General features: G+C 35.7%; 1 protein-coding gene across 1 annotated transcript in view; it reads right to left on the bottom strand.

Annotated features, from left to right (window-relative positions):
* LOC150087173 (ATP-binding cassette sub-family F member 1) overlaps positions 1 to 25,761 on the bottom strand; it is a 276,369-nt gene that overhangs the window by 117,400 nt on the left and 133,208 nt on the right. Inside the window, exons 9-10 of the mRNA XM_090371867.1 lie at positions 22,631 to 22,755; positions 2,558 to 2,670 (exon numbers count right to left, since the gene is read on the bottom strand). Coding sequence (XP_090227993.1) covers positions 2,558 to 2,670; positions 22,631 to 22,755 — 238 coding nt within the window. The remainder of the gene's footprint in view (positions 1 to 2,557; positions 2,671 to 22,630; positions 22,756 to 25,761) is intronic.

Below are 25,761 nucleotides of genomic sequence, written 5' to 3'. Positions count from 1 at the left end.
TGGGCTGAGTACGCTGAATTCTGATGGTATTCTTCCACTTATTCAGATTCCGAATCTAAGGGGGCATAAATTCAAATTGAGGAAAGACATGTTGAAAGAAAGTTGTTTGTTGTTTGGTTTTTAGGAGCATTAGCAACTAAGGCCATATTGCTCCGGGGATATGCAGTGGTTATTCCCTGACCTTTCCGCCTCCTCTGTATTTGGTGATCATGGGCTCGAAACCCAGTCTAATCAAGAAGCGTGTGCTACGCGCTACTGCTCCTGCCCACCTGGCTACGGAGGCACCAAGACAGATGTAGAATAGATGTGCAGAAATTTGCCTTTAGCCTTTAGGTGGTTAATTGGTGGAACAAACCTCCATTTGTCGTTGTGGAAGTTAACAGGTTAAATAAGTTTAAGGAGGAACTGGAAAAACATTTGTGTAAAAAAAAAATTTTTTTTTGGCTGATGCTACATAAGCTCATACGCTTGCTTTCTTGCATCACATACCACTAGTACTACTCTCAGAACCACTCTTCTACAATAAAAGAATAACAGACCCCCACAACTGATGATCACCTCTTTCTTCCTATGTGGAACTGGGCAAGAATTAGGATCATAGCCAACCTCCTGACCCCCCCCACCTAGAATGGAAATGTTCCGAAGACCTGCCAATTAAAATCATAAATGCAAAGCAGCAACACAGACATCTAAAATCAGCGATTGCGCAAGCTCTCTCAGATATCGCTATAGCTAAAGGGATTGGAGATGTCGCCGGATCCTCACCAGCACCAATCTTCGTCATCACAACACCAGAAAAAAACTGTACCTCTGTCCCCTGCACCCTCCAAAAAAGTCTATCAACTAATCATGTCTCACCATACAGCCACGATTTTCCTGTCATCTACCTGCAGGCTCTCCCAGTACACCTCTCCACTCACCAGAAGCTACCATCTAACTTTCAGTGGAACCTTCTGTACATGATGAAATGTTCCAAATCAGACACAGACATCCAGTGGAGACTGTGACACAATATTCTGCCTACCCCAGTGAAGCTACAAATCTTTGGTCTACGCACCTCAAATTACTGCCTTTTCTGCGCCACTCCAGGTACCCTGAAACACATATACCTGGCGTGCCCTGTGAACAAGGAATCATCAAATATGCCCTGGATGTAGCAAAGCTTGCCTGCAACCATGCCCACATTCCGGAGGACTACTGGTACCTGCTCCACTCTGAGTAGACAGCACACACCATTTGCAACTTCTTATTCGTTGCCGCCAAGGCCGTCATTTATCAACTTCTACTTGAGGCATACGAAAAGCAGTGATGATGTGCCTCCTGTTGACATGTCAGCACAAAATCTCAAGTGGAGTCTATGGAGGAAGTTGCAGAGCAGACTGCTACTCAAATTCCACTGTAAAAGACCAGAAACTCTGTGATCATCTTAACAGCTAATGGAACAGTGGCGGTCACCTCTTTACCATCAATGAAGAGTCCATCACCTTTAACGTGTGAAATACGGACTGACCCAATGCCAAGAAACTGTCTTCTTAATTCCGTGAAATTGAAATTTTGAAACATTTTTATTTCTTTCTAAAAAGTTTCTTTATTTTTTCCTTTTGTACATAGAATGTAAATAGCTGTTGTTGAAAATGTATCTACTGTTCATGTTTAAATAATAATAATAAAAAAAAAAAAATTTTTTTTAAATAGAGGAAATGATTATTTTTATAATTTCTTTCATTTTCTTCAGTATAACAAAGTAATGCGGGAGGGACAAAACGTCAAGATACATAAATGTTAGAATAATCAAATATATTTTCTAATCTCAGAAATAATTTTCAATTCATTTGGAAGATCTTATCCTCCAATACCATATACTAGTCAGGTAAAACTGGTGGTCCTCTGATGTTTGTTGTGCAACCTCACCTGTGAAAATGTTGTTAACTTTCACAGGTCAATAAGGTTACTCCGATATGAAAATAAAATTCATAACTTACAAATCACCAAAAACACTGATGGTCACGAAATTACATATTTTGTGTATACAAAATTATTATTATAAAATTAAAAATTATTACATAAAATTAATATTATATAAAATTAATATTATTACAACCTAAAAATCTGCCAACCACCCCACAACTGCTTGTGCTGCTGGCTAACCTTTCCTAAAATTTATTTGTGCTGTCTGCAAGTCCTCCCAAGAACTGGTGTGTGTGTGTGTGTGTGTCCCAAGAATCACACAAACAATTCTTGTGATGGTGTATGACATCCTTGCTGCACACTATCACAAATCAACTCAATCAGACCTGATTTTTGATGACATATGGTGAAAACAGAAATTGTTGAAGCAGAGAATCTTTCACTTTCCCCATTATCAAGTTTTTAGTTATTATATCAAATATCAATTATATTATTACATCAATTATTCTTTCATTACAAAATCAATAAGTAACAATTTCAAAAGGCAATTATAAAGTAAAGTTTGAGAGAGCACTATTTACCGGATTTTTTCCAAGCAAAAATTATTTGTATTTTGAAGCATAATCTTATAAGTTACAGTTTTACTCACTGCTGCCTTTGTAGATTTACCAGATGCTTTCATATCTTTTAACCTCTTTTCTTGCTTCTCATACTCCTTGATCATTTCTTTCCTTTTTTGCACATACATTTTTTTGAATTGGCCTGTAATATTAATATATTTTATATTTTCACATAAATTACTTTATTGTTAATTTTTTTTTCGTTTGAGAAAAATTGAGTCCAATGACCTGTCTAAAAATAATAGACCAATTTAATTGATTTTTGTGACAAAATTATATTAAAAATACCTGAATAACATAATTATACACTGTCATAAGTATTCGGGCACTCCTACAAAGGTAGGATGCCGTGAATGACACAGCAAAGTAGAAATAGGAAGGAAGTGATGACAAAAACAAACCAAGAGATGTCTTTGGAAAACTTCGTGGTAGAGCTCCACATATTTGTAGGACAATCTGTATATACATCCATGGTCCAAGAATGATAATGCAAGTGACTTCTTAGCATTAATTCATGCAGTCCCACTTCCTCTAGAGTTCACTGTAGACACGATACAGTAAATGGCACTACCTAGGATTTTTCATCCCACACTTTACTAATAAATTTGTCTGATCTGAATACTATAAACAACTATAATACTTGCTCCATAAGACCTGTTTTCAGTGTTCCATAGCAAATGATGTCCGGCATCCCACTGCAAATGATGTCCGGCATTCACTCATTTATGTAACATGAGAATTGCAGGCATAGTGTGTCAAAGCATCGTCCTTGGACCACAGATCGATGGAAATGGGCCCAACAAAACAATAAGTAGTATCATGCAGTGTTCAGATCAGTCAGTTAAGTGTAAATGGCAAAAGCCAGGGGGAAAATGTGAAAATGTCTTCTAACGGGATCAATACTGTGTCCATATTAAATCTCAGAGGAGGTGAGGTTGTGAATCATGATTCTGAATCAGACTGTTTATTGCAGTGCTAAAAACTCGTTGAATCATAACTGACACCTTGAAATACCTTGTGGTGCCCATACACTCATAGTTCTATGGAACCAAGCCGTCCATATTCCAGTAAGATGACATTCCATTCCATACAATATGCACCATAAAAATTTGGTTTGGGAAAATAAAGTTCAACAACTCATTAGCTGGTCCACATCAGAACCTGATCAAACATCTTTAGGAAGAGATCTGGAATAGCTAATTCACTGTTCTTCAGGGCCTACAACAAATTAATGTTGTCACTAGGACAAAACGTAGCACTACAGAATCGTTTTAATACTTTTGCAGGCTAGTGTATATAGCAATACTATAATATATTAAAAGAAAAACCTCGAATTTCTATGCTTTGTTTTTTTCTTAATTATTCGATTTTACACTACAGACTACTAGCCACGCAAGTAAAGGAGTATGAATAACTTGCCAGATGTGATACCAGTTCAAATAACATTATGATTCATGATATTGAATTCGAAATTACACATATTTGAGAGTGAAAAAAACACTGTGCTACACATTTCAGATTGAACTAACTCAGTCCTGCTTAAAAATGAAAACCAGTAAGATTCCAGTATTCTTCGTGGAAAAAAATATATAGCAGGCTCTCGATTTAACGAACTAAATGGGGAAAGGGGTGTCAGCTATTGCTGAAAGTCCGTTAAATCGAATATATTTTAAAAACATATACAGTCCATTCTGGTTATTTGGGACACATCGGGACTAGTGCATTTTGGCCCAATTAAGCGGCTGCCCCAATTATCCGAAGTTTCACGTAAATAGTTAAAAATACAATGTACCCCCCCTTACAATTGGTTCAACTGTACAATCAAATCACGTTAAGATGGAGTCACCATCGTAATGTGATTTGATAGGTAGCATAGTAAAGTACCGTTCACTATACGATGTGCAGTAAGCACCGGTCATTGTGATCACTTTTGTGAATTGAATTTTAATTCTATTAAACAGCGATTCTAATTAGCGAAAATAGGAGGAATATTATCCACAGGCTATAAAAGCAAAGATATATTAAGTACAAATTTACCCTTTATTACCTTACCAATTAAAAAATTAAATGATACGTGAAAATTGGAAGAATATATGTGATAATCGGAATAATTAATATGTACTAATATGTACTAATTATATGTAATAAGTACATACAAACTAGTTGACATTTCTGTTCACTGACATTTGTGGATGGGGGTTAAAATTTAAAACAGTAAAAAGATAAGCAATCAATAACAAAGAACACGGCACATACAAATTGCAAGTAACACGATACGCGCAAGTGAGAACGGAGTAACGAGTTACAAAGCTTTAAAAATAGGAATGAAGAGAAGATTCTGAAAATTAATTTTTTTTATATGATTGAAGATTTCATGGAAGTGTAAACACATTTCACCATAATAACCCACAGAATTCCAGCTGTCGGTATTATCGCAAATTCAGTAAGATCGAGTTTACTGTCCGTTTATGATAGATTTCACTAACAGAAAAGCCCAATAACCAGGTGACTGCTAATTGTTTTTATTGTTTTATGGTTGTGACCTCCAGAAATTCGTCCGAACCACGTGGTACTGTCGGAGACAATCGTAGGGTAATCTCCAGTGCTGCGGACTCCTGACCTGATTAAACGGCATGCTGTCCCAATTAAGTGAAGTAAACCCTGGCTATTTTCTCGACTGGTTTCTGTTTTTTAAGATTTGCCCCAAATAAACGGCTGCCCCAATTAATCGGTGGCCCAAATAACCGGAATCCACTGTATTAATAACGAACTTACAATGTACAGGATGTATTATAATGTATATAAGTAAGAATAAAATATATTATAATGTACATTGAGTAATTTATACATGCCACTAAAACATCTGTTAAATATAAAAAAATAAATTTACGACAGGAACCAAACTTTATTTTAATTAAACACATCAAAAACTATAAAATGTAACTAATGGAGTGTTTCCACCACTTTTAATATTTTTTTTCCTTAAAGCTCACACAAAGTTGTTTTCAATGTGAACATTAGTTTTTTCATGTAAATCCATTTTAGAGGGAAAAAATACTTTAAAATTCTTAAACTCCATTGAATAAAAAACACAAAAAACGTTAAAAAAGATACATAATATTCAATATTAATAGTAACTTAATTGAAAGAATCACAATTTTCAGAGTGAGAAACAACTGTCATATGGAGGGAGAGGTGTTAATTCCTTGCTGGTACAGGGTTCTGGTGAAACAGATCCAGTTGATGAAGTGTTCTTGAAGACATCATCACGCTTCAGTTGCTTTACACCTTGGCTCTGCTTCCTTATTACTGTATATCGAAATTCTCTAAAATGTTCATAATAAGGAAGCACATCAGGGTCTGATGATGATTCAATATAATGTATGATGTCATCCATATGTTGTCTTATAATGGACAATTTAGGATGAGGTGCAACTGATTCTTCATCTTTGTCATCATCATCACCTCTTGTTCTCAATGAAGAACATTTTCCGCAATCTCCCCCCCACCCAAAAAAAATTTGACAGCCCGCATCACCATCATTTTCGAGCCACTGTTCCACATCATTCATCATTCTCAGTTGCTTTTTTGTTGCCAGGTCTCAGAAGAGTGTCCCGAAAATTAGATGCCTCAACTCCCTCAAAGTCCATTTCAGGTTCTACATCATACAACTTCTTCCAAACATTGGCCAAGGTAGTAAGTAATCTTCATATCTTTCCACGCAGCTGCTAAGCTGAAGATAGCAGAACTGATGTTGTGTGCATGTAAATTTTGCAGTGTGCTAGTTCCTCTTGTATCTTCTTCTGAGTCTTCTGTTTCTTCCAAAACAACCATCACCTATTCCAAAAACTTCTTATACAACCTCTTACATGCAACGATTATACCTTGATCCATCAGCTGTATCAGTGAAGTAGTGTTAGGAGGCAGAAAAACATTTAATTCTCCCATCCCTGCTAATAACCTCTCGGCATTAGGGTGAGCAGGTGCATTATCTAGCAGTAAAACAGCCTTTATTTCATTAGAAGGAATTTTCAGCACATCTGTCTGATAGCGTCGCACATCAGACAGATGTGCTGTGTGGCACCATCAGATAGGTTCTAAATTTTTCCTTTAGGACAGAAATTTTTTGTCTGTTAAATCGAGGGCCTACTGTATATAAATATACAAAAATTATATGATTATAATTTATTTTACAAAACAAACATCATAACTGCAATAATTTCTTTTATACATTGAATCTTTTCATAAACTGGCTAAAAATGATTACTGTATTTTAATGATAACAGAGATTACAAAATATTTAGAATTCTTAAGTGCTGCATTCTTATTATATTTCCATGTTTGTTTTTGGAGATGCTAGCCCACCAATTTGGGAGGCTAATGGTATTAAAACTAAATGCTTCTCATTTATCATATATTTTAGTTTCCATGTGTTCCAGTTCAATAGAGAATCAACACGTGAATATCCAGGTATGTGTGGCTTTAGTGTGGTTGTTATGGTTAGTGCAAGTAATGGCCAAATCCACTGGGTATACATAGGTAACAATATTATCGAATTCTGGTTGATTGATGGTAAGTAGACCATCTACATAATGGTACGTTATAATGCTGCTGTTAATCTTCTTTTCATAGTGGTATAGGTATATGTTAGCAAAGCACTGGAATAGCAGGCATTCATGGCTATTCCACTGTTCTGAACAAAAACCAATGCGCCGTTGTAAATGTAGTTGCTGAATAAACATATGTTTAGTAAGAGAGAACAGTAAACATTACTGTACTTCAAGATATTTTGGAATTCGTTGTAATAATCGTCAAATACCATTTTTAGATTACTGAAGTCATAAGTTCTGATGTATATCTGATATATATGTTCCTATATTAAAATCATTATCTAATGATTTTAATGCTTGTAGGACCGGAGTATTGCTGTTAATAAATTTAGATTTATCTATAGTGCTGATAATTAATTTAAGCAACTTTTCCAATAATTTACTGGGTTTCTTAATATAGCTGTTCCTACATAATGTGATATCTGAACCCTAACAGACATTTGTGGATTTAAGTATGAGATATACCTATGGTAAATTCCAATTGTTACCTCTGATGTTTAATTTTTTATATTTATTCATGAGCTTTATTATAGTTTCAGCACTGCTGTTGATAACCTGGTACACATCGCTGTTATATAGTTCACTTTTGAGTAAATCATGGTAAAATTTTTTACAGATAATATTATAATTATTTGTGGCTTTGTCAGTCAGTTATGACAAATATATTACGCAACTGCTTTAGTTGTTTTTTAATTTTTGGTAATTGAAAGTTTTTATTGCTGAATTGTTGAAAAAAATTAATATTGTTATACACAAATATGATCCACATATTAAAGGCCTCTATAAGTATTCATATTTGTATGATAATATTAGGCAGAAATGGAGCAGGTCTGTGTATACTTGTTTAATATTCAGCTTGGTAGTGGCAAAAGTCCTGAACTTGAATCCTTAAGACATAACTTCCTTTAATTACTGGAACTTAATAATATCCAGCTTACTGGTGATTATATGTTTATGATGAGGATCTACATAGTTCTTATAACTTGGTTCAGAACAGACACAACTGATATTATCTTCATTAATAGGATTGGTTGCCTCATGTTTGTAAGTACATGCAAGAAGCCCAAAGTTTATTATAGCTATGTCTGATTTTAATTTCTACATGTGTTATCAGCAATGCACAATGTAGGTTACTAACTATCTTATGCATGGTATATTATTAAATTGTAGATTTTGGAATTTAATTATAAGGCATTCTAGATTCTTGTTTGTAAAAAGATTAGTGATTAATTTAATAATCATTAAATTAATCACTAATATTTAATCACTAATAATTAATCACTAATAACTTAAAGATATCGTTGAGCAGGTGATTTAAATTTACATTTCTGAAATTGTAACCGCTACTAACCTTACTCAATGATAACAGCTTACTGTGCTTAAGCATGAGCAATATATTGTATATGCTCTTAATTTCAATTAATGGAGAGTCCCATCTGCTTTTTTTTTTTCTTTTTTTTTTTAATGAAAAACCCAAATATGAGAGGTATTAGAATCTACAGTACTTAGTACCGTGCTTGGGTTGGAGGTTGAGAAGACGGAAGAAGATATTTGTTGACATTAGACTTGAACTTCTGTAGACTGTAATTTTCAGGAAATACATATGAAGAAAGGTTGTTCCAGAAAACGGCAGTTGAATGAATAAATGAGGAAGATGAAAAGTTGGTTCTGTGAGTTTGAAGTTGGACAGTAAATGGATGTTGGCTGGTGGCTGCACATGTTCGGACTGTTTTGAAAGAGAGAGCAGGAATTATAGAAGCCAATTCAGAAGAACAGTGCCCATGGAAATATCTGTAGAAGAGGCATGCAGCAGAAACAGTACGTCTATGAGACAGCGAGTGGAGAGACTCTGTTAGAGATGAATCATTAATTAACCTAACTGCCCTCTTCGCAAATGGAATCAAGAAGCCTGAGAGAGGTTTTGGGAGCACCACCCCCAGATGTGGGAACAATATTCCATGGTAGGGCAGATTTGAAATTTGTACAGAGTGAACAGCTGTTTGGGAGAAAAGTAAGGCCAAGAGCGAATGAGAAAACCAAGTTTTTTAGATGCAGAGGAAGCAATAATTGTAATGTGCCTGTGTCAAGAGAGATTAGAAGTCAGGGTAATCCCCAAAAGAGGTATACCATTTTGCCGAGAAATCGGAGTATCACCAAAGATAAGCATAGGAGCAGAAGAATCCTTTTGGGAGATATAAGACAAGACTGAGTTTTAGAAGGATTGAAATCAACTAAGTTGTCTTTGCACCACTAAAGAATTACCTGGAGATCGGCATTTAAGGAATTGGTAGAGGATATTCGAGAAGTTGAAGCTAATTGAGCAGAGCAAGGTTTTTCAAAATGGAAAGTGGAATGCAATGTGCTATCATCAGCAAAATTATGGATAGGATTTCCAGTCAATGGAAGAAGGTCATTAATATACAAGAGGAAAAGAGTAGGGGGAAAGAACTGAACCTTGGGGGACACCAGCATTAGTGGAGAAGTTAGAAGACAGAGAACCATCACCCTCAGTGAGCGATCAGAGAGAAAACTGGATAACCAATTACAAAAAACAGTTGGCAAACCATAAGATGGAAGCTTGTTTAGAAGACCTTTATCCCAAACACGATCGAAGGCCTTTGAGATGTCAAGAGCAACTGCTTGTGTTTCACCGAACTTTTCCATTGAATTTGTCCATAAATGGGTAACATAAGCCAGAATATCACCAGTGAATCGACACTAGCAGAATCCATACTGGCGATCATTGATCAGACGGAAGATTTCTAGGTAGTTTAAGTTTTGGCGGTTAATTGATTTCTCCATTACTTTAAAAAGAGTAGAAGTAATTGCAATGGCATGATAATTGGATGGGAGGGATTTGCCACCCTTTTTAGGAACTGGCTGGAAATGAGAAAATTTCCAAAAACAACTTTGCAATAAGAAAGTGAAAAAAGGCGACAAAGAACAGGAGTAAGTTCAGGAGCACACAGGTTTTGAGAACAAGTGGAGAAATACCACCAGGCCCTGAAGCTTTCTTAGCATCGATATTCGTCAAAATCCTTCTGACATCCTTTTGACAGAAGACCATGTGAGGCATTGAATGGAGCATGTTGGGAATGGTGGGAGGTGTTTTACCAAGATCATTAATACATGAGTTGGAAGAAAAATGGGATGCTAGCAGGTCAGCTTTATCCTTGGCTGAAGTGACAACAGCATCTGGTTTTGACAAAGGTGGGAGCAGAGATGGGCAAAAGTTGCAGCCAATAGCTCTGGCAAGAGACCAGAATGCTTGGCTACTATTAGGGCAAGAAGCAAGTTTTCTACTCTTAGCCTGTTCAAAATCTAGTTTGGACTGATTAATGACTGCTTTACAATTGTTGCGAGCTTTGGTGTAGGCAGAAAATGAAACTGAAGAATTGGAAACAAGGCAATTACGATATGCAACATTCTTCTCTTGAACAGCCTTAGCACATTTATTGGAAAACCAAGGTTTAGATAAAGGACGAAATTTTAAAGTGGAGTGTGGAATAAAGGATTCCATTCCTACAAGAATAATTTCATTGACACGATCTGAGCAGATGTTGACATCAGAAGTTTTGAAACAGTAGTCCAACCAAGGAAAAGAAGAAAAGAAATCTCACAGGTCATCCCATTTTGCATTCTTGTAATGCCAAACAAGAAGAGGTTGGGAATAGCCACAAGATAAAGGCTCCATTGGGGAAGAAACAATCAGCAAGTTGTGATCTGAGGTACCTAAAGGACCTCTCACTTCGACCGTGTACTTAGAAGGGTTGTTTGTGAGAAAAAGATCAAGCATGTTGGCTGTATGGTTAGGATTGTCTGGTATTCTTGTAGGTAAATGAACAATCTGTGCAAGGTCATTAGAAAATGCAAAAGCCTCAGCATCTCGACCAGCTGTGTCGTTGTGACTAGAAAACAGAAGCCAGCTGAAGTTGTGGACATTAAAATCACCAAGGAAAATTACTTCACTCTTAGGAAAGTTGTACTGGAGAAAATAAAGTTGCAAAGAGAGGAAGTCAAAGAGCTCCAAGTGATTAGTGGAGTTGGGAGAATGGTAGAGGCAACAGATTAATTTGACATAATGAGGTAGAGAGATTTTAAGCCAGAGAAGATCGAAGAGAGGAGATTCCAAATTACCAATTCTCTAGCAGGGAATATCAGAACGGACATATGCACAAGTACCACCTTTGAAGCGAAAGGAATCATATAGTGAATAATTTGGGCACCTGAGATAAGCTTAACAATAATTTAAAGTCACCCAGGTAATGGTTAATTATTTTACCAGTTTTATTGCCCTTGTGTCTTAATTGGTTATGAGCAGCCATCTTATTATTGTTATTCATCAGTTTTTTCATCATATGGAATACAGCATATATGCATTTTTCATGCATATTATGGGTGAACAATGACCATTAAATTTGTTATTTAAACCATATAACAACTTGGGTATAATGACTTTTTTGGTTATGATAAACAGATCTTTGATTATGTTTCTTTTGCTAATGTTTTCCTCTATGGTTAGAACAGATATATGCACTTTTGAAAAATTATGATCCTGGTAATGTTGTAGCTCTAATTCATTAATAAATTTAGAAATTTTATTTTTAGATTTTCATTTGAATAATTTAATCTGTGATCTGTGCAGTTTGCTTCCAGTTTGACCTACATATTTTTCCTGGCATTCAGTACATGTTATCATATATATAACACCTGTAACTCAACAGATCATGTTATTCTCATCAATTTTTTCATTTCTATGCTTGGGATGCATGTACGGGCAGGTTTTGCAGTTTTTATTCTTGCATGTGTTAAATTGCAGTTTGTGTTGCCAATTTATGTGTTTACCGAAATCATTAATACATGGAATAAATTTCTTGTTATGTGTAACTTCTACATTAGTAGCTAGCCTAAACAGAGATGGGTGGAAAGCATTACAACTTAACCTGTGATACTGATGTAGTATATTATTATTATTTGACTTGTCCATACTTATAGAAAGGAGCAAAAAGTGTATATTTAAGAACTATAATGAAATAAACTAAAAATATTTTAAAATAATTTATTTTAAATGAAATAAACTAAAAATAGTTTATTTCATTTAAAAACTAAACGGATAAAATAAAACAAAATGATAAGAAAGAAACAAACTGTAAAGGTATAATAAATAGGCAGTAAAATAAAAACGAAGTTAAAAATGATTTAATACTGATATAAAATCAATTACAATAAGAATGTGATGTAAAGGAGAAGGAAAAAAGGCAAACTTTTTATGGTGTGAAAAACATAGTTAGTGTGAAGAACCATGGGGGGGGTCAAAGGTTATACTAAAAAGGGGGAGGGGAAGAAAGAGCCAAATAAACAGAAAAGCAGAAGTGATAGAAATAAAGGTAAGGCTTTAGTTAAGTGTACTCCAAAGTATTTATAGAAATTATGGGTGCAACAAAGTGAATAAACATAGCTACAGTACAGTGAGACACCAGTGATCCTGCCTCGGTATGATTATTTAGCAGAGATTCTCCGCATTGATTATTCGCGCATTAAGAATCTGCAGATAAAACAGCTGTGATCACAGTGTATTGATGTGGGATTTACTTAAAGATGTAATTACCATCAGGGGTAAAGGGAAGGGTTTTGTTTTCATAAAGGTGACTAAAGTGGTCTTAGACAGTTTTTAAATTCTATACAGTGGTACCAACTGATAATGTCACCAACAGCAAATTCTAAATGGAAAGCATTCAAGAAATTAATCTTGGAAGCTACTAGGCTTTTCATACCAACTAAGAAATACTGTTCAAGGTTGCCTAAGTGGATGTCAGATGAACTGATGAGACTCGTGGCAGAGAAAAAACTAATGGGATACACATAAGTTATCAGGCAACACAGAAGCCTATGGTAGATATAAGGTAGTCTGTAACCAAGTCAGAAAGGAGGCTAGGCAAGGGGTGACACAAAAGGGGTGAGAGCATACAAGGCAGATTGCGAGAAATCTTTGGCAAAGGATGCAAAGAAAAACAGCAGACTTCTTTACTTATGTAAACTCTAGAGTGAAGGGAATAAATCGGATTGGTCCACTTGATATCGATAGTTCAACTGTTGATGATCCTGCTCAGGCAGTCGACAAACTGAATGAGTATTTTGCATTTCCATTCACATATGAGGAATTCTGTAGGTGAGTGGAGGCCAGAAGTTTATAAAACTCTAACAGGGAGCTAAATGATTTTGTAATAACTCAGAGCAAAGAGAAGGGGTAATTGTTGAAGTAAACATAAGGCACCTGGGATGGATGGGATCTATCCAGTTATATTAAAGGAGGCATCAAAGGATTTAAGCAAACCCTTAGTCATAATTATGAGAGCATACTTGGATTCAGAGGAGGTCCTCACAGACTGGAGATGTGCAAATGTAACCCCAATTCACAAAGGGGATCAAAGGATAAAAGAGCAATTACAGACCTGTTAGTTTAACTTCTGTTCAGGGGAAAATAATGGAGTTACTGGTTAAAGAAGCATTGCACAATCGTCTAGACAAAACTGCAGTTATAGTTCAGACACAGCATGGATTTGTAAAGGGGAAATCTTGTCGGACCAACCTGATTGGATAGTATGAATGGGGTCACAAAGGAACTGGATGCATAAAATAATTTTCATATCATATACTTGAATTTCAGGAAAGCTTTTGGATCGGTTTGGACTGTTTACATTAAATACAGTCACTGCCAGCCCTTGAAGACGCTAATTCAATTCATTCAACTTTGAATACATATTTCAGAGAGATAGGTCAGTCTAATGAGCCATTTTTCAATGGTAGAGCAATTAGCATGATCAAATTTTTAATTTAAGAAAAGTATCACTTCTTGATGAAAATTAAACAATCTCATAAGTATTTTGCAAATGGAAAGCCAGCAAACTTCTGTATACAAAGGATGTTGTTAGTATTCGCTTCCCATTTCTTCACCAAGAGTAACAAATAATCGGCTATTCATGTTAACTATTTTCACTGTTACTTCAGTGAAAATAGTTAATTTGACTTCAGTTTAAATTCGTTTGACATATGTTTTCAGGCCAACGCTTGCCTATTTCCAGATGCTGAATTTTGCAAAATTGAAGCCTTTCTTGCTAAAAATACCCTTTTGTTCCCTTCTTCTCTGCACCCATTCCAAAAAATCCACATCTTTTCTAAAACAAAGCTCCCAGACTTGTATGCAGTACTTAAGTTGTGGCACACCCACCACCTCATACAGCAGGATAATTACCTCCTTGTCACAACCCAAACAAGATCGTTAACAGTTATACCATTCATATCAAGCATACCAATGTGGTTCATCCCTTTCCATCTAGTATTTACATAAGTAAAGAATCTTTGCCACTTTTCTTTCCATTCTTTGCCAGAGACTTCTCATAATATGTCTTAACTTGTCTAACCCTACCCCCCCCATGACTTCATTACAGACTAGTTAATATCTATCTACTCTTAAGTTTCTGTATCCTCTGATAATTTATATGCATCCTATGTATTGTTTTCCTCTACCATAAGTCTTCTCATCAGTTTATCTCATCTTTTGCAGGTTAGCTTTCTTCTTCATATTTTTCTTCTTATTGTTTTTATATGACATCTTTATATGAAATATTTATATTATTATTTCTAATTTATCATTTATATATATATATATATATATATATATATATATTTTTTTTTTTTTTTTTTTTTTGTCTTTTTCTCTTTGTATTTTCTATTATTAATCTTATCATTTTGGTCTAACCCTTGAATGGTATATCTCTTAGATGGTATGAAATGCAGTAGTCTTCTACAATTATTTCCCTGAAAATGGGAAGCCATTTAGATTTGCTTTTGGTAACATAAATTATTCCCAGTGAACAGAATTTAAAAGCTGTTCAAAACCACCACAGTCACCACTATGAAAGCACAAGCCTTTTCCCTTGACGTTAGTTAAATCCCATATCAATATGCTTTGATCGCTGCCATCTAGTGATTCTTTTATCTGCATATTCTTAATGCATGAAGAGTATTGCTTTCTCACATTGCCCCCCTAACATGCTGGTGTATCAAAGAGTCGTCCAATAAATTCATGTCTTACTACTGTGTGAGTGGCCAACCACAAGTTCCAGTTAATATCTGGAAAGTAAAAGTCCCACCTTATATGACAGTTTAATTTACTAGTCCACTTTATTTGCCTGTACAGTTGTTTGTTATACTCCTACTTTCATTTTTGTTTTCCTAGTGCTTTTTACACAGCAACCTACTCACCATTGCACTAACCCCCCCCCCCATTGATTGGGTGCACTGTCTTAGATGTTATGTGCTTCTTAACTAAGAAGCATAACTCCACCACTCACCCCTGTCCTGCTGTCCTTTCTGTACACATTGTACGACCCATATTCAAATTCTGCATCCCTTATATCTGAGTGACACTATGCCTCCAATATCCTTACTATGTTCACATTTGATGACTTAACCTCTACTTAAAATTCATCAAATTTATTTACTATTCTCCTAGCATTAGTGTACATGCAAGTATATATGCACCTGTTTGTGTTACTCGAACACATCTCACTCATTTGTCCATGAGGAATCCCCTCAGACCTTTAATCCAAATCATTCTGCTTTCCAGACTGCTGAAACTCCCAACAGAAGCAGTGCAAGAATCACTTACATCTCTGCCTGTGGCTGCTATTAATCTATTATTCTGTGTCCTCTCCCAATCTAGCAGTTTTTTGACCTACCAACACTGCCTCAATCAGCAAATATTTTGCCCTCCCTTCTATTTAAATGTATCTCACCCTTGTAAACAGTCTCTCCTGTTAAGAAGCACAGACTGCTGAAAATTCTACCCTATGAGCTTTGCAAGTCTCTCCAGTGCCAAATTGACTGAAAAGGCTCTCATCATGTACTTCTTCCTATTGTATCTAAGCAGAATTGCACACATTTTCAGAGTAAATCCTAACTTGTGACTTTTACTGAACATTTTTCCATGCTCCTTAAGTAAATCTTCAGATCTGCTACTCTTAATATAACTTATACAATAATATCACCTTTTGCACCCTTAAAAGATGGCAGTTGATCTACAACATCATCAAGTTATGCTCCTGGCAGACATAACTTGGTCCCATTCCACTTATATTTTTTATAAAATATATTCCCTACTTCCCTAAAAACAGAACCACCAAAAGTAGCTACTTCCTGTGAGACCAGTGCATTCTGCTATGGAGAATCTCACTGTACCATGAGTAGCATGAATGTAGTGTCCAGTGTTGTGCTGGGTGGCTGAGTGCTTGATGGATCCCTTTTTTTTAATTTCTTTGAGGACATCAAACATTCCTCAAGCCCTGATATAAGCCCATTAAAATGTTCAATTGATGCCTATTCTGTTCATATGCCCTGCACAAAAGGGAAATCTTTGTGTGCTTTAAATGCACAAAAAAAGTCATCCTCTTTGGCCTTATGTCCCATTACAGATAATCTTTCAAAAAAGGCAACAAGTGGCACAACAAACATAGTTGTAATTCACAAAAGAACTGCCATTGACGATTTTCTCCTGAGATAAAGCATTCCTGCCAATTCAAGCTTTTTGCTTTGCTACTTTTGTTTGAGGCATGATTCTAGTCTAAATTTAATTTTAAATTACCACACGATCTAAGTGGTCGGAGTATAAAAAAATAAAATAGTATTCTCGGATTTTTCTATGCAGTACGCACAACTGCTATTATATCTCTAGACACAACACTAACTTTCTAAATTCTTACTTTAATACAAAATACTCCATTAACTTTCTAAATTATACAGAAACATTTGAATTTTCAGTTTTAATGCCGAATACCAGGCAAACATGGCCTAATGTTAAGTTACACACAACTTTCAGTAAAGTGTTTCATTGGAGGTTTTTTTTTTTCAAACACTACTTTGCTGTTTACACATATTCCACACATTCCCCACAAATTATAGATTGCTTGCTAACACTGGGCATTGATTGTCCAGGTAAATTTTTAAGGGACTAGAGTCTAGACAAATGGAGCCTTCACTGAAGTGAATTATTTCAAAAAATAAACTACTTATAATGAATTACACAAGATTTACTTAAAATTGAAAGACTTGTATTCTAGAACCAGCTGCCAAAGCCATGTTCTGAGTTTGAGAAAAGTGGCAGATCCAGCTTTTGGTAATACTATTTGATGTTATGCAATTTAAATATACACACGGATAATGATTGTTAATTAATAAATGTCGAAGGAACAACTGGAGTTTTAATTGAAATCCATTCAAACTTTATACCATATCATGGGCTTATAAATTTTTTCCCATGTAACATGGTGTTGAAAGTATTTAAGTGTGTCACGATGTCCAGGGTAAATGCAAAATCACAAATCCAGTTATCAGTTAATTCGGGAAAGTCCATAATATTTTTCAGTTTTAAAAATAGAACGATGTCATCTTTAAGATCCCATACTCACCGAAGAACTTTTCCTAAGCTGAGCCATCGAATTTGGCTATGATAAGGAATATCTGTGTACTTTGATTCAATATCTTGAAGAAAATTAACAAATTGTCTGTGTTTCAGGCCCCTCGATCGTATTAAATTTACTAGTTTAATAATACAAGATGTGACATGTTCAACTTTTAACACATTTTTACATAATACTTGTTGATGTAATATTTATCAGTATTAGATAATAATTGCTCATTCAAATTTGTATCGATACATTCAATTCTTCTTACTACGGTTCGCCGAGATAAACATATTCTCAAATTTGTGTTTAATGTCAGGACATATAATTCCACAAGCTTCAGTCATACATTCTTTACTATAGTCTCCATCAGAAAAAGGCTTGTTGCTTTTTGCAATTATATGAGAAATAACAAAACTTGCCTCTACAGTAGCTTCTTGTTCCTTAGTTAGCCGCGTAAACACATTTTGTTGTCTAGATAAATTTTGAATCAATCCATCAGCAGTTTTCTTTCTTGATTCCGGAGTTAAATTGGCACCATATTCGGAATGTTTAGTAGTGAAATGTCTTTTAATATTGTACTCTTTTAGCACTGAGACACTCTCCCGGCAGATGAGACAAATAGTCTTGTTATTTATGTTAGCAAAAAAATATTTTGTGTTCCACTCTTCATTGAAAACACGATGCTCTTGTTGAATTTTTCGTTTTTTATTCATTTTTAAGAGGGTGTAAATATTTTTATCGCTACTGGCACCAAGATGATAACCGAAGATAACACAAAAAAACTAACTGCAGGATGACCGTCAGAGAAAACAGATTGGAACTGCAGCCGATCAGCAGTCCTATCCTATTACTCCGCCACAGCAGCAAAGCCATTGTCGTCATCACCGGCTGTCTGTTACCGTAGTTTCGCGTGGTTAGTTTATAATCGCAAATTATACCATTATAAAAGTGCCCTTGGCTCGCTCTGGTTCGCGCACAATTTCAAATTCTTCTCAATTTGAACAATACAGAGATGATAAAACAATTTACAAGTTGACAAATTCTATGTTATTTATGTTAGCAAAAATTTGTATATTACATATACAAATTTATTTTTCAAAAAGGCATCTCAAAAGGAATAAAATAAGTAAACTTTTTTTCGAAAATACAATTAAAGCTCGCGGGCCGCACACAAAAATGTGCGGCCCGCGGGCCATAGTTCGCCCGGGCCTGGTCTACGACACTTAACTGTTCACATCACCTTATAGTAATTGTTCAAAATGTCCACGTTCTGCCTGAATACAGGCCTCAACATCGACGTCTCATGGACTCGCGAAGACAATGCAAAATTCCTGGCATGTTTCATATTGTCTCACAACCTGCCACAATTCGATTGCAGAGAGTTTCTATATCAGCTACTGGAGTTGAATACACCAATTACTTTAAATGGCCTCACAAGAAGAAATCCAGTGGGTTTAAATCAGGTGAGCATGGAGACCAGGCAGTTGGTCCACCTCTACCTATCCACCGAAATGTGCTGAAATGTGCGGGAGTGCCATCATGCATGAAGTGTGCTTGCTGACGAATGATCAGTAGCGTGTTGTCCAAGAAATCAGGCATGTTGTTTTCCACAAAGTTTCTGTACGCCTGCCCTGCGAGTTTGTTTGGAAGTACATGGGGCCCAAATAACTTATCACCAAAAACACCCGACCAGATGTTGAGCCTGAACCGCTGTTGGTGATGTGATGGAAGAATTGCATGTGGGTTTTCCTCAGCATGTATGGCTGAGGAAAACCCACATTTTATACACACATCTGAACATCTTACAGGAAACACCTGCTAGATATTGCACTGCAGTGCCACTCTGAAAAACACTCCAATCTTCCTTGCATATTTATCAAAATGTATATAACAAATTTGTAATGGATAGTTTCTATCCATTACAAATTTGTTACAGCACAATAAACAGCTAACTAAGCTCTTTATGTTTAGTTAACATTTAGAGCAGGGTTTCTTAACCAGGGGTCCGTGAGCTTGGATGGGAAAAATATCAACTCATTAATTTCCTTCACTTATGAATGTATGTAATAAATTACAATTGTATTAAGTGTATCTGTAGTCACCAATAGAAATAACATTTATTTTCATATCATATTATAGTTATTGCATATCTCGAAAAATCGCTTACGCTCATCGTTACTTTGAAATTACGGCAGTTATTAGACCTGCCGCTAGATTGCAGTCCTGCTGTGGACAGACTATCATGCGACGTAGTTGGCAAACTATCTGGCAAATCAGCCCCTAGTAGGCCACTTTTAACTCGAATGAACATGCTGGCTACGAGTGTAAACCAGGTCTGTTCAAACACGTCCTACGGTTTAGATAACAGTTGAAGCGTGTAAACAACTAACCTTTTAGTTGTTTTTTTGCATTAATTATTTTTACATTAATTATTTAACATTTGTTACAGACCAAATTTAAGTTGAAATGTTGAAGAAAAGAAAGTATGATGAAAACTATATATTATTTGGTTTCACTTGCATTAATGAACTTGATGGGACTCAAATACTGCAGTTTTTTTTGTGCGGAAAAATTCTTGTGAACAGAAGTACGAAGCCAGAAAAACTGAAAGACCATCTCAAGTCTGTCCATGCTGAAAATGCATCTAAAGATGCTGGTTTTTTCCGTGCAAAAAAAATCTCAATTCGAAAAAGCAGGGACACTTCGAAAACTTGGATTTGCCATTTCACAAAAACCTTTTCTTGAAGCATCCTATAAAGTTGCTTACCGGATTGCCAAGCAAAAGAAGCCCCACACTATTGGAGAGATTTTAGTAAAGCCATGTGCACTAGAAATGGTTGAACTGGTCTGTGGACTATAACAGAGAAAAAAACTGGAAGCTGTTCCCTTGTCAAATGATGTAATACATTCCAGAATAGTTGATATGTCTTTTAATATTTTGAAGCAGGTCATCAAGGAAATGGCAGCCTCGCCATTCCCCTTCAGTATGCAATTGGATGAAACTACAGACATTTCTCAATGTAGCCAGCTCCTTGTTTTTGTTCACTATGTGCATGCTGACACCATCAAAGAAGAATTCTTATTTTGTGAGTCTCTTTCGGAAACTGCAAAGGCCGTCGATGTTTTCGAAATGGTAAAAGGTTTTTTTTACAAACGAAACTTTGAATGGAAAGGAAAACTTCATTCTCTTTGCACTGATGGAGCTCCTGCGATGCTTGGTAATACATCTGGTTTTGCTACTTTAGTGAAAAAAGAAGCTCCTCAAGTTGTCGTCGCTCATTGCTTTTTACACAGACATGCACTGGCAACAAAGACTCTTCCAACAACCCTGAAAGAAGTATTGTCAACAGCTATAAAAGTTATCAACTTTATCAAAAGAAGTTCTCTGAATCATCGTATTTTTAAGATTTGTCAAGAAATGGGAGCAGAATATGAAGTGCTTCTCTACCACACAGAAGTGCGCTGGCTTTCAAAAGGACAAGTCTTGAAGCGCTTGTTCGAACTAAGGGCAGAAGTTTCACTTTTTCTGGAAGAAAGAGAAAACCCACTCTTGGAACATTTTGAAAGGAAGGATTTTATCCATGGGTTGGCTTACCTGGCAGATATTTTTCACCATATGAATGAGATAAATCTTTCCATTCAAGGTCATGAAGTCACCATTATGGATGCAATTGAAATATTACAAGCTTTCGTGGCTAAGTTACCAATATGGAAGAAGAGAGTAGAGACCGACATTCTTGCAAACCTTCCACTGTTGCAGGAAGTGCTTTACCAAGATGCAATTGAAATGCAAACTTCTCTCTCAATTTTTTTTGAAAAGAGATATCTGCGATCACTTGGAAACATTACGGAACTCTTTTAAAAGTTATTTCTATCTTGATGGCATGAAAATTGAACCATGGATCCGAAATCCTTTTCTTTCTGATATAAACTGTATCGAAGATGTTGACTTAACCAAAGATGAACTCATTGATCTTAGGCCAAAAAACGTACTACGATTGGAGTTTACCTCAAAAAGCCTTAGAGAATTCTGGTGTTCCCTGAAGAAGCCTATCCTCATCTTGTAAAGCGAGCTATGGAAGCTTTGATACCATTTTCAAAAATATATCTGTGTGAACCGGGATTTTCAGCACTTGTAACAATGAAAACAAAAAATCGAAATCTATTAGATGTCCAACATGACATGCATGTTGCCTTGTCAAATACGACACCACAGTTTAATGTTCTTATTCAAGATAAACAACAACAGTCTTCACACTGATATGTCCTTAAAAAATAAAATTTAACTTCAACTTTCCTACATTTTAAATGTATTGTATTATTATTCAATGTGTTAAGAAGAAACACATATATTACTGTATAATTTTTTTTTTTTTAATTTTGGTAACTATTTCATTAAACTGGTTTTTTTTTGTAATTTTATGTATTTAAAAACATTATTCTGAGAAGGGGTCCGTGGCATTCACCTGACTGGCAAAGGGGTCCGTGGAACTAAGAAGGTTAAGAACCCCTGATTTAGAGCAACATATTGGTTTAAAAAAACAAAACGTATCTTTGGCCAGACAAGTGGATCTTGAAACATGGCAACATGCCTCCAACATAGCTTTTTTCAGTATATGCCTCTTTAAAAAAAATACACCAGTATTAGAATCCATTGCACTTACTTGATCTTGTCACATCTAACTTTTCTTGTTTTCAAGACTGAAAAAAAAAAAAAAAAAAAAAAAAAAAAAACACTTCAAAGGATCTATTTTCATTCAGAGCAGTGTGACCGGTATTAAAAAGCCTTCTAGAAAAAAAATTCCAGCAATATTTTTAGACAAAGAAGAAATCAGGAAGATTTTTTTTTTAAAGAACTCATTCAATTGGTTTATTATCAGAACTTTTAAACAAGAGTTATGGAGCATCGTGGTAATTAGTTACTCAAACTTCTAGGAAAACATTATAAGCACCATTTGAATGGGTACCGTATTTATATATATATATTTTTTTATAAACTTGGAATTGTAAATACACAAACTAAACTTACTGTAATTCCCTCGGTAATAAAACAGTTTTTGGTTATCTAAGTGAACAACATCAGTGCAAACATTATCAAGAAAACTCTGGTCATGAGAAACAACTAGTAATGTCTTTTTCCAACCTTGCAAGTAACTAGAAATAAAGGAAATAAGAAAAAATTATAGGATTCAATATAACAATATCAACATCTTCACCGAATGGATTTTTTTTTTAAATGAGAATAAAAATTGAAGAAAATTTTCAAATTGATTTCAAATATAAATTGCATAAAATGTCAAATACGTCCAATATTCAAAAATGAAAATGAGTCTAAAAGTATTTTAATTAAATTAAATATCAAGTGGCCACAATTAACATATCCCTATTTAGAGTTCGCTGGGGTGCAATCTAATGGAGGAAACACAAACAAAATTTAGCAGGTATCTCTTCAAAGAATGCAAAAGACATTAAATGAAAAAATTTGTTCCAAAAATCACCACCAGGTTGTGACAAAAAGTGTCCTGTGATTTGCATCGTCCACTTCGCCAATCCCACTTGGATTCAAGTGAGAAAGAGCCTTAGCTCCTTAACAGGATTTTCCATGGCCAATTCGTGTCTACCTCCATCCAGTGCCAAAAAATTTAATGCAAATCTCAGTATTAGTATACTTCTTTCTATCAGCTTGGCCCACACTTGTAGGTAAGGCACCTCCGTAGCTAGGTGGGAAGGAGCAGCGGTGCGTAGTACACGCTTCTTGATTAGACCGGGGTTCGGTCACCACCAAACACGGAGGATGCGGAAAGGTCAGGAATGACCACCGCATATTCACGGAGCAATATGGCCTTAGTTGCTAATACTCCAAATAACAAACAAACTTGTAGGTAGAAGGAATCTGTTTTGTAGAAATATGATATATTTAAACAAAGGTGGTGCAAGCGTCATTTTTGCCAGTATTATTGAGGATACCTTAAAGGTTCAGGAAAACTGCTAGTTTGGAGGAACAAGGGTAATATAGATACGTGTTTATCTGATAATAACAATCAAAGAAACACTTGCACATACCTCAACAGTTCTTGTTTTTTATCGCAACAGAACATATTAGCAAGATGTTCTTAGGGCAGAACATCTTGCTTCAAATGAGTGGGTAGCTAATGCCAGGGAAGCAAACTTCAATAAATTTAAGCAGTGTGTCAGGGTAGTTAACTATACAAGAACACTAAGTCTTAATTGTTTATACAGTAATGTCAGAAGTGTCGTCAAAAAAATGAGGGAATTCAAAGTGTTGGTTAGGACAAGTAACGTTGACATAATGGGGCTTATGGACACATTCTGCCACCTGGAGACAGGGGAAGATGAGTTTGAGTATGATATGTATAATGTATTTAGGAAGCATAGGGAAGATAGAAGGGGTGGTGGGGTCATGCTTCTCATCAAAAGCAGCCTGAGCACAACGAAAGCTTTCCTAGACTCAGACATTTCTCATGCTAGTATAGAATCTGTATGGTGTGAGATATTAGAAGCAAAGGTATAATGAGAGTGGGACTAATTTACAGGCCAGGTGATTGTGAAGATTATGATGAGAGCCTCTACATGCAAATGGAATTGGCACATAAGCATCAATGTCTTATTATGTGTGATTTTATTCTTGATTAGACCGGGAAAGTCCATATTTCTTCGATTGGAGCAAATGGGAAGGAAACTCCACATAGGGGACAATATTTTTAAATCAACTAGATGATTACTATTTGTATCAACATGTCAGAAAAAGTAAGGGAAAAGAATATTCTAGACCTCATCATCACCCATGAACCAGATGACATAATAGGGTTGACAGTACAGGAACCAGTAGCAGGAAATGATCACAAAATTCTATGGTGGACAATGAAGAGAGAAGTGGCAGTAGTTAAAAGCAAAGAAATGGTTTATAATTTCAGGAAAGGAAATTACAATGCCTTAAGGTGCTACATGGCTTCTATTAACTGGGTAGATATTGCAGAGGGAGCAAATACAATTGAATTATGGTATAGCTTTGAAACATTAATCACAGAAGCCTTGAATACCATTTAAAAAATGCTCCACGAGAAGGATCCCAAGTTTAATGAATAATCAAGTTGCCAGATTATTTGATAATAAAAAAACGGCATGGAAAAGTTACTGAACAATAAAAAGTACTGAAGCCTAAAACAGCTACAAATTGATCTGTAACAGTGCCACAGAAAAGGTTAGGCTGGAAAGGCAGATTATGAGAAACTGTTAGCAATGATAGCAATTCTCACATACATAAATGCTAGGAAGAGAAGGACAAACCAGATCAAACCTTCATGTAGTGGACTTGGAATAGTATTAGATAACCCCAGCTGAAGTTGCAGATGAACTCAACAGTTACTTTGCATCGATAATTACAGAAGAAAAGCCTGTTTACATAAATGAGAAATTATAGCAGTAAATTTGAAAAAAACTTGAGCCTACAGGCCAGTAAGGCTCATGCGGTTGATTGCTGGCATATACCCTATAATCTTAAGGGAGATGGCAAGTGAGTGCATTGAACCAATGAGGCTAATTACGAGAGAATCGCCAGGCTCGAGAGTGAATCCGCTGGATCAAAAAAGTGTCAATGTGTCTCCAATACATAAGGGCAGTTCTAAGAGTGAAGTGGCTGGACTTAAGGAATAATTTCAACATAGTTTATTTGGATTTCAGCAAAGCATTTGACTCAGTCTCACATGAGTGGTTATTTTATAAGCTGGAAGAGGTCGGAATCACAGGGAAAAGTCATCCAGCTATCCTTAGATGGATAGCTGGATGGCTTCAGGGCAGGAGGCAGAGGATAATAAATGTGATAAATGGTTATTCCTCAGATTAGATTGATATAAGAAGTGGAGTTCCCAAAGGATCAGTATTAGGACCATTGTTGTTTTTGATTTTCATAAATACATCAATGAAGGGATAGAGGACATGATATCAAAATTTGCAGAATATGTAAAGATTGGTAGAGTACTTAATGATCACCGCCAAACAGAGCTTCTTCAGGGTGACATAGATAGACTTCAGGGATGGTCAGAAAAATGGCAGCTATGCTTTAATCCAGCAAAGTGTAAGGCAATGCACCTAGGGAACAGTAACCCCAAAAATAACTTATACACTTGGTGGAGTATACAC

Source organism: Mastigoproctus giganteus, chromosome 4, assembly GCF_048544385.1.
Source record: "Mastigoproctus giganteus isolate SK-2022 chromosome 4, ASM4854438v1, whole genome shotgun sequence".
Classification (NCBI taxonomy): Eukaryota; Metazoa; Arthropoda; class Arachnida; order Uropygi; family Thelyphonidae; genus Mastigoproctus; species Mastigoproctus giganteus.
This window is presented reverse-complemented; position numbering and strand designations above follow the sequence as displayed.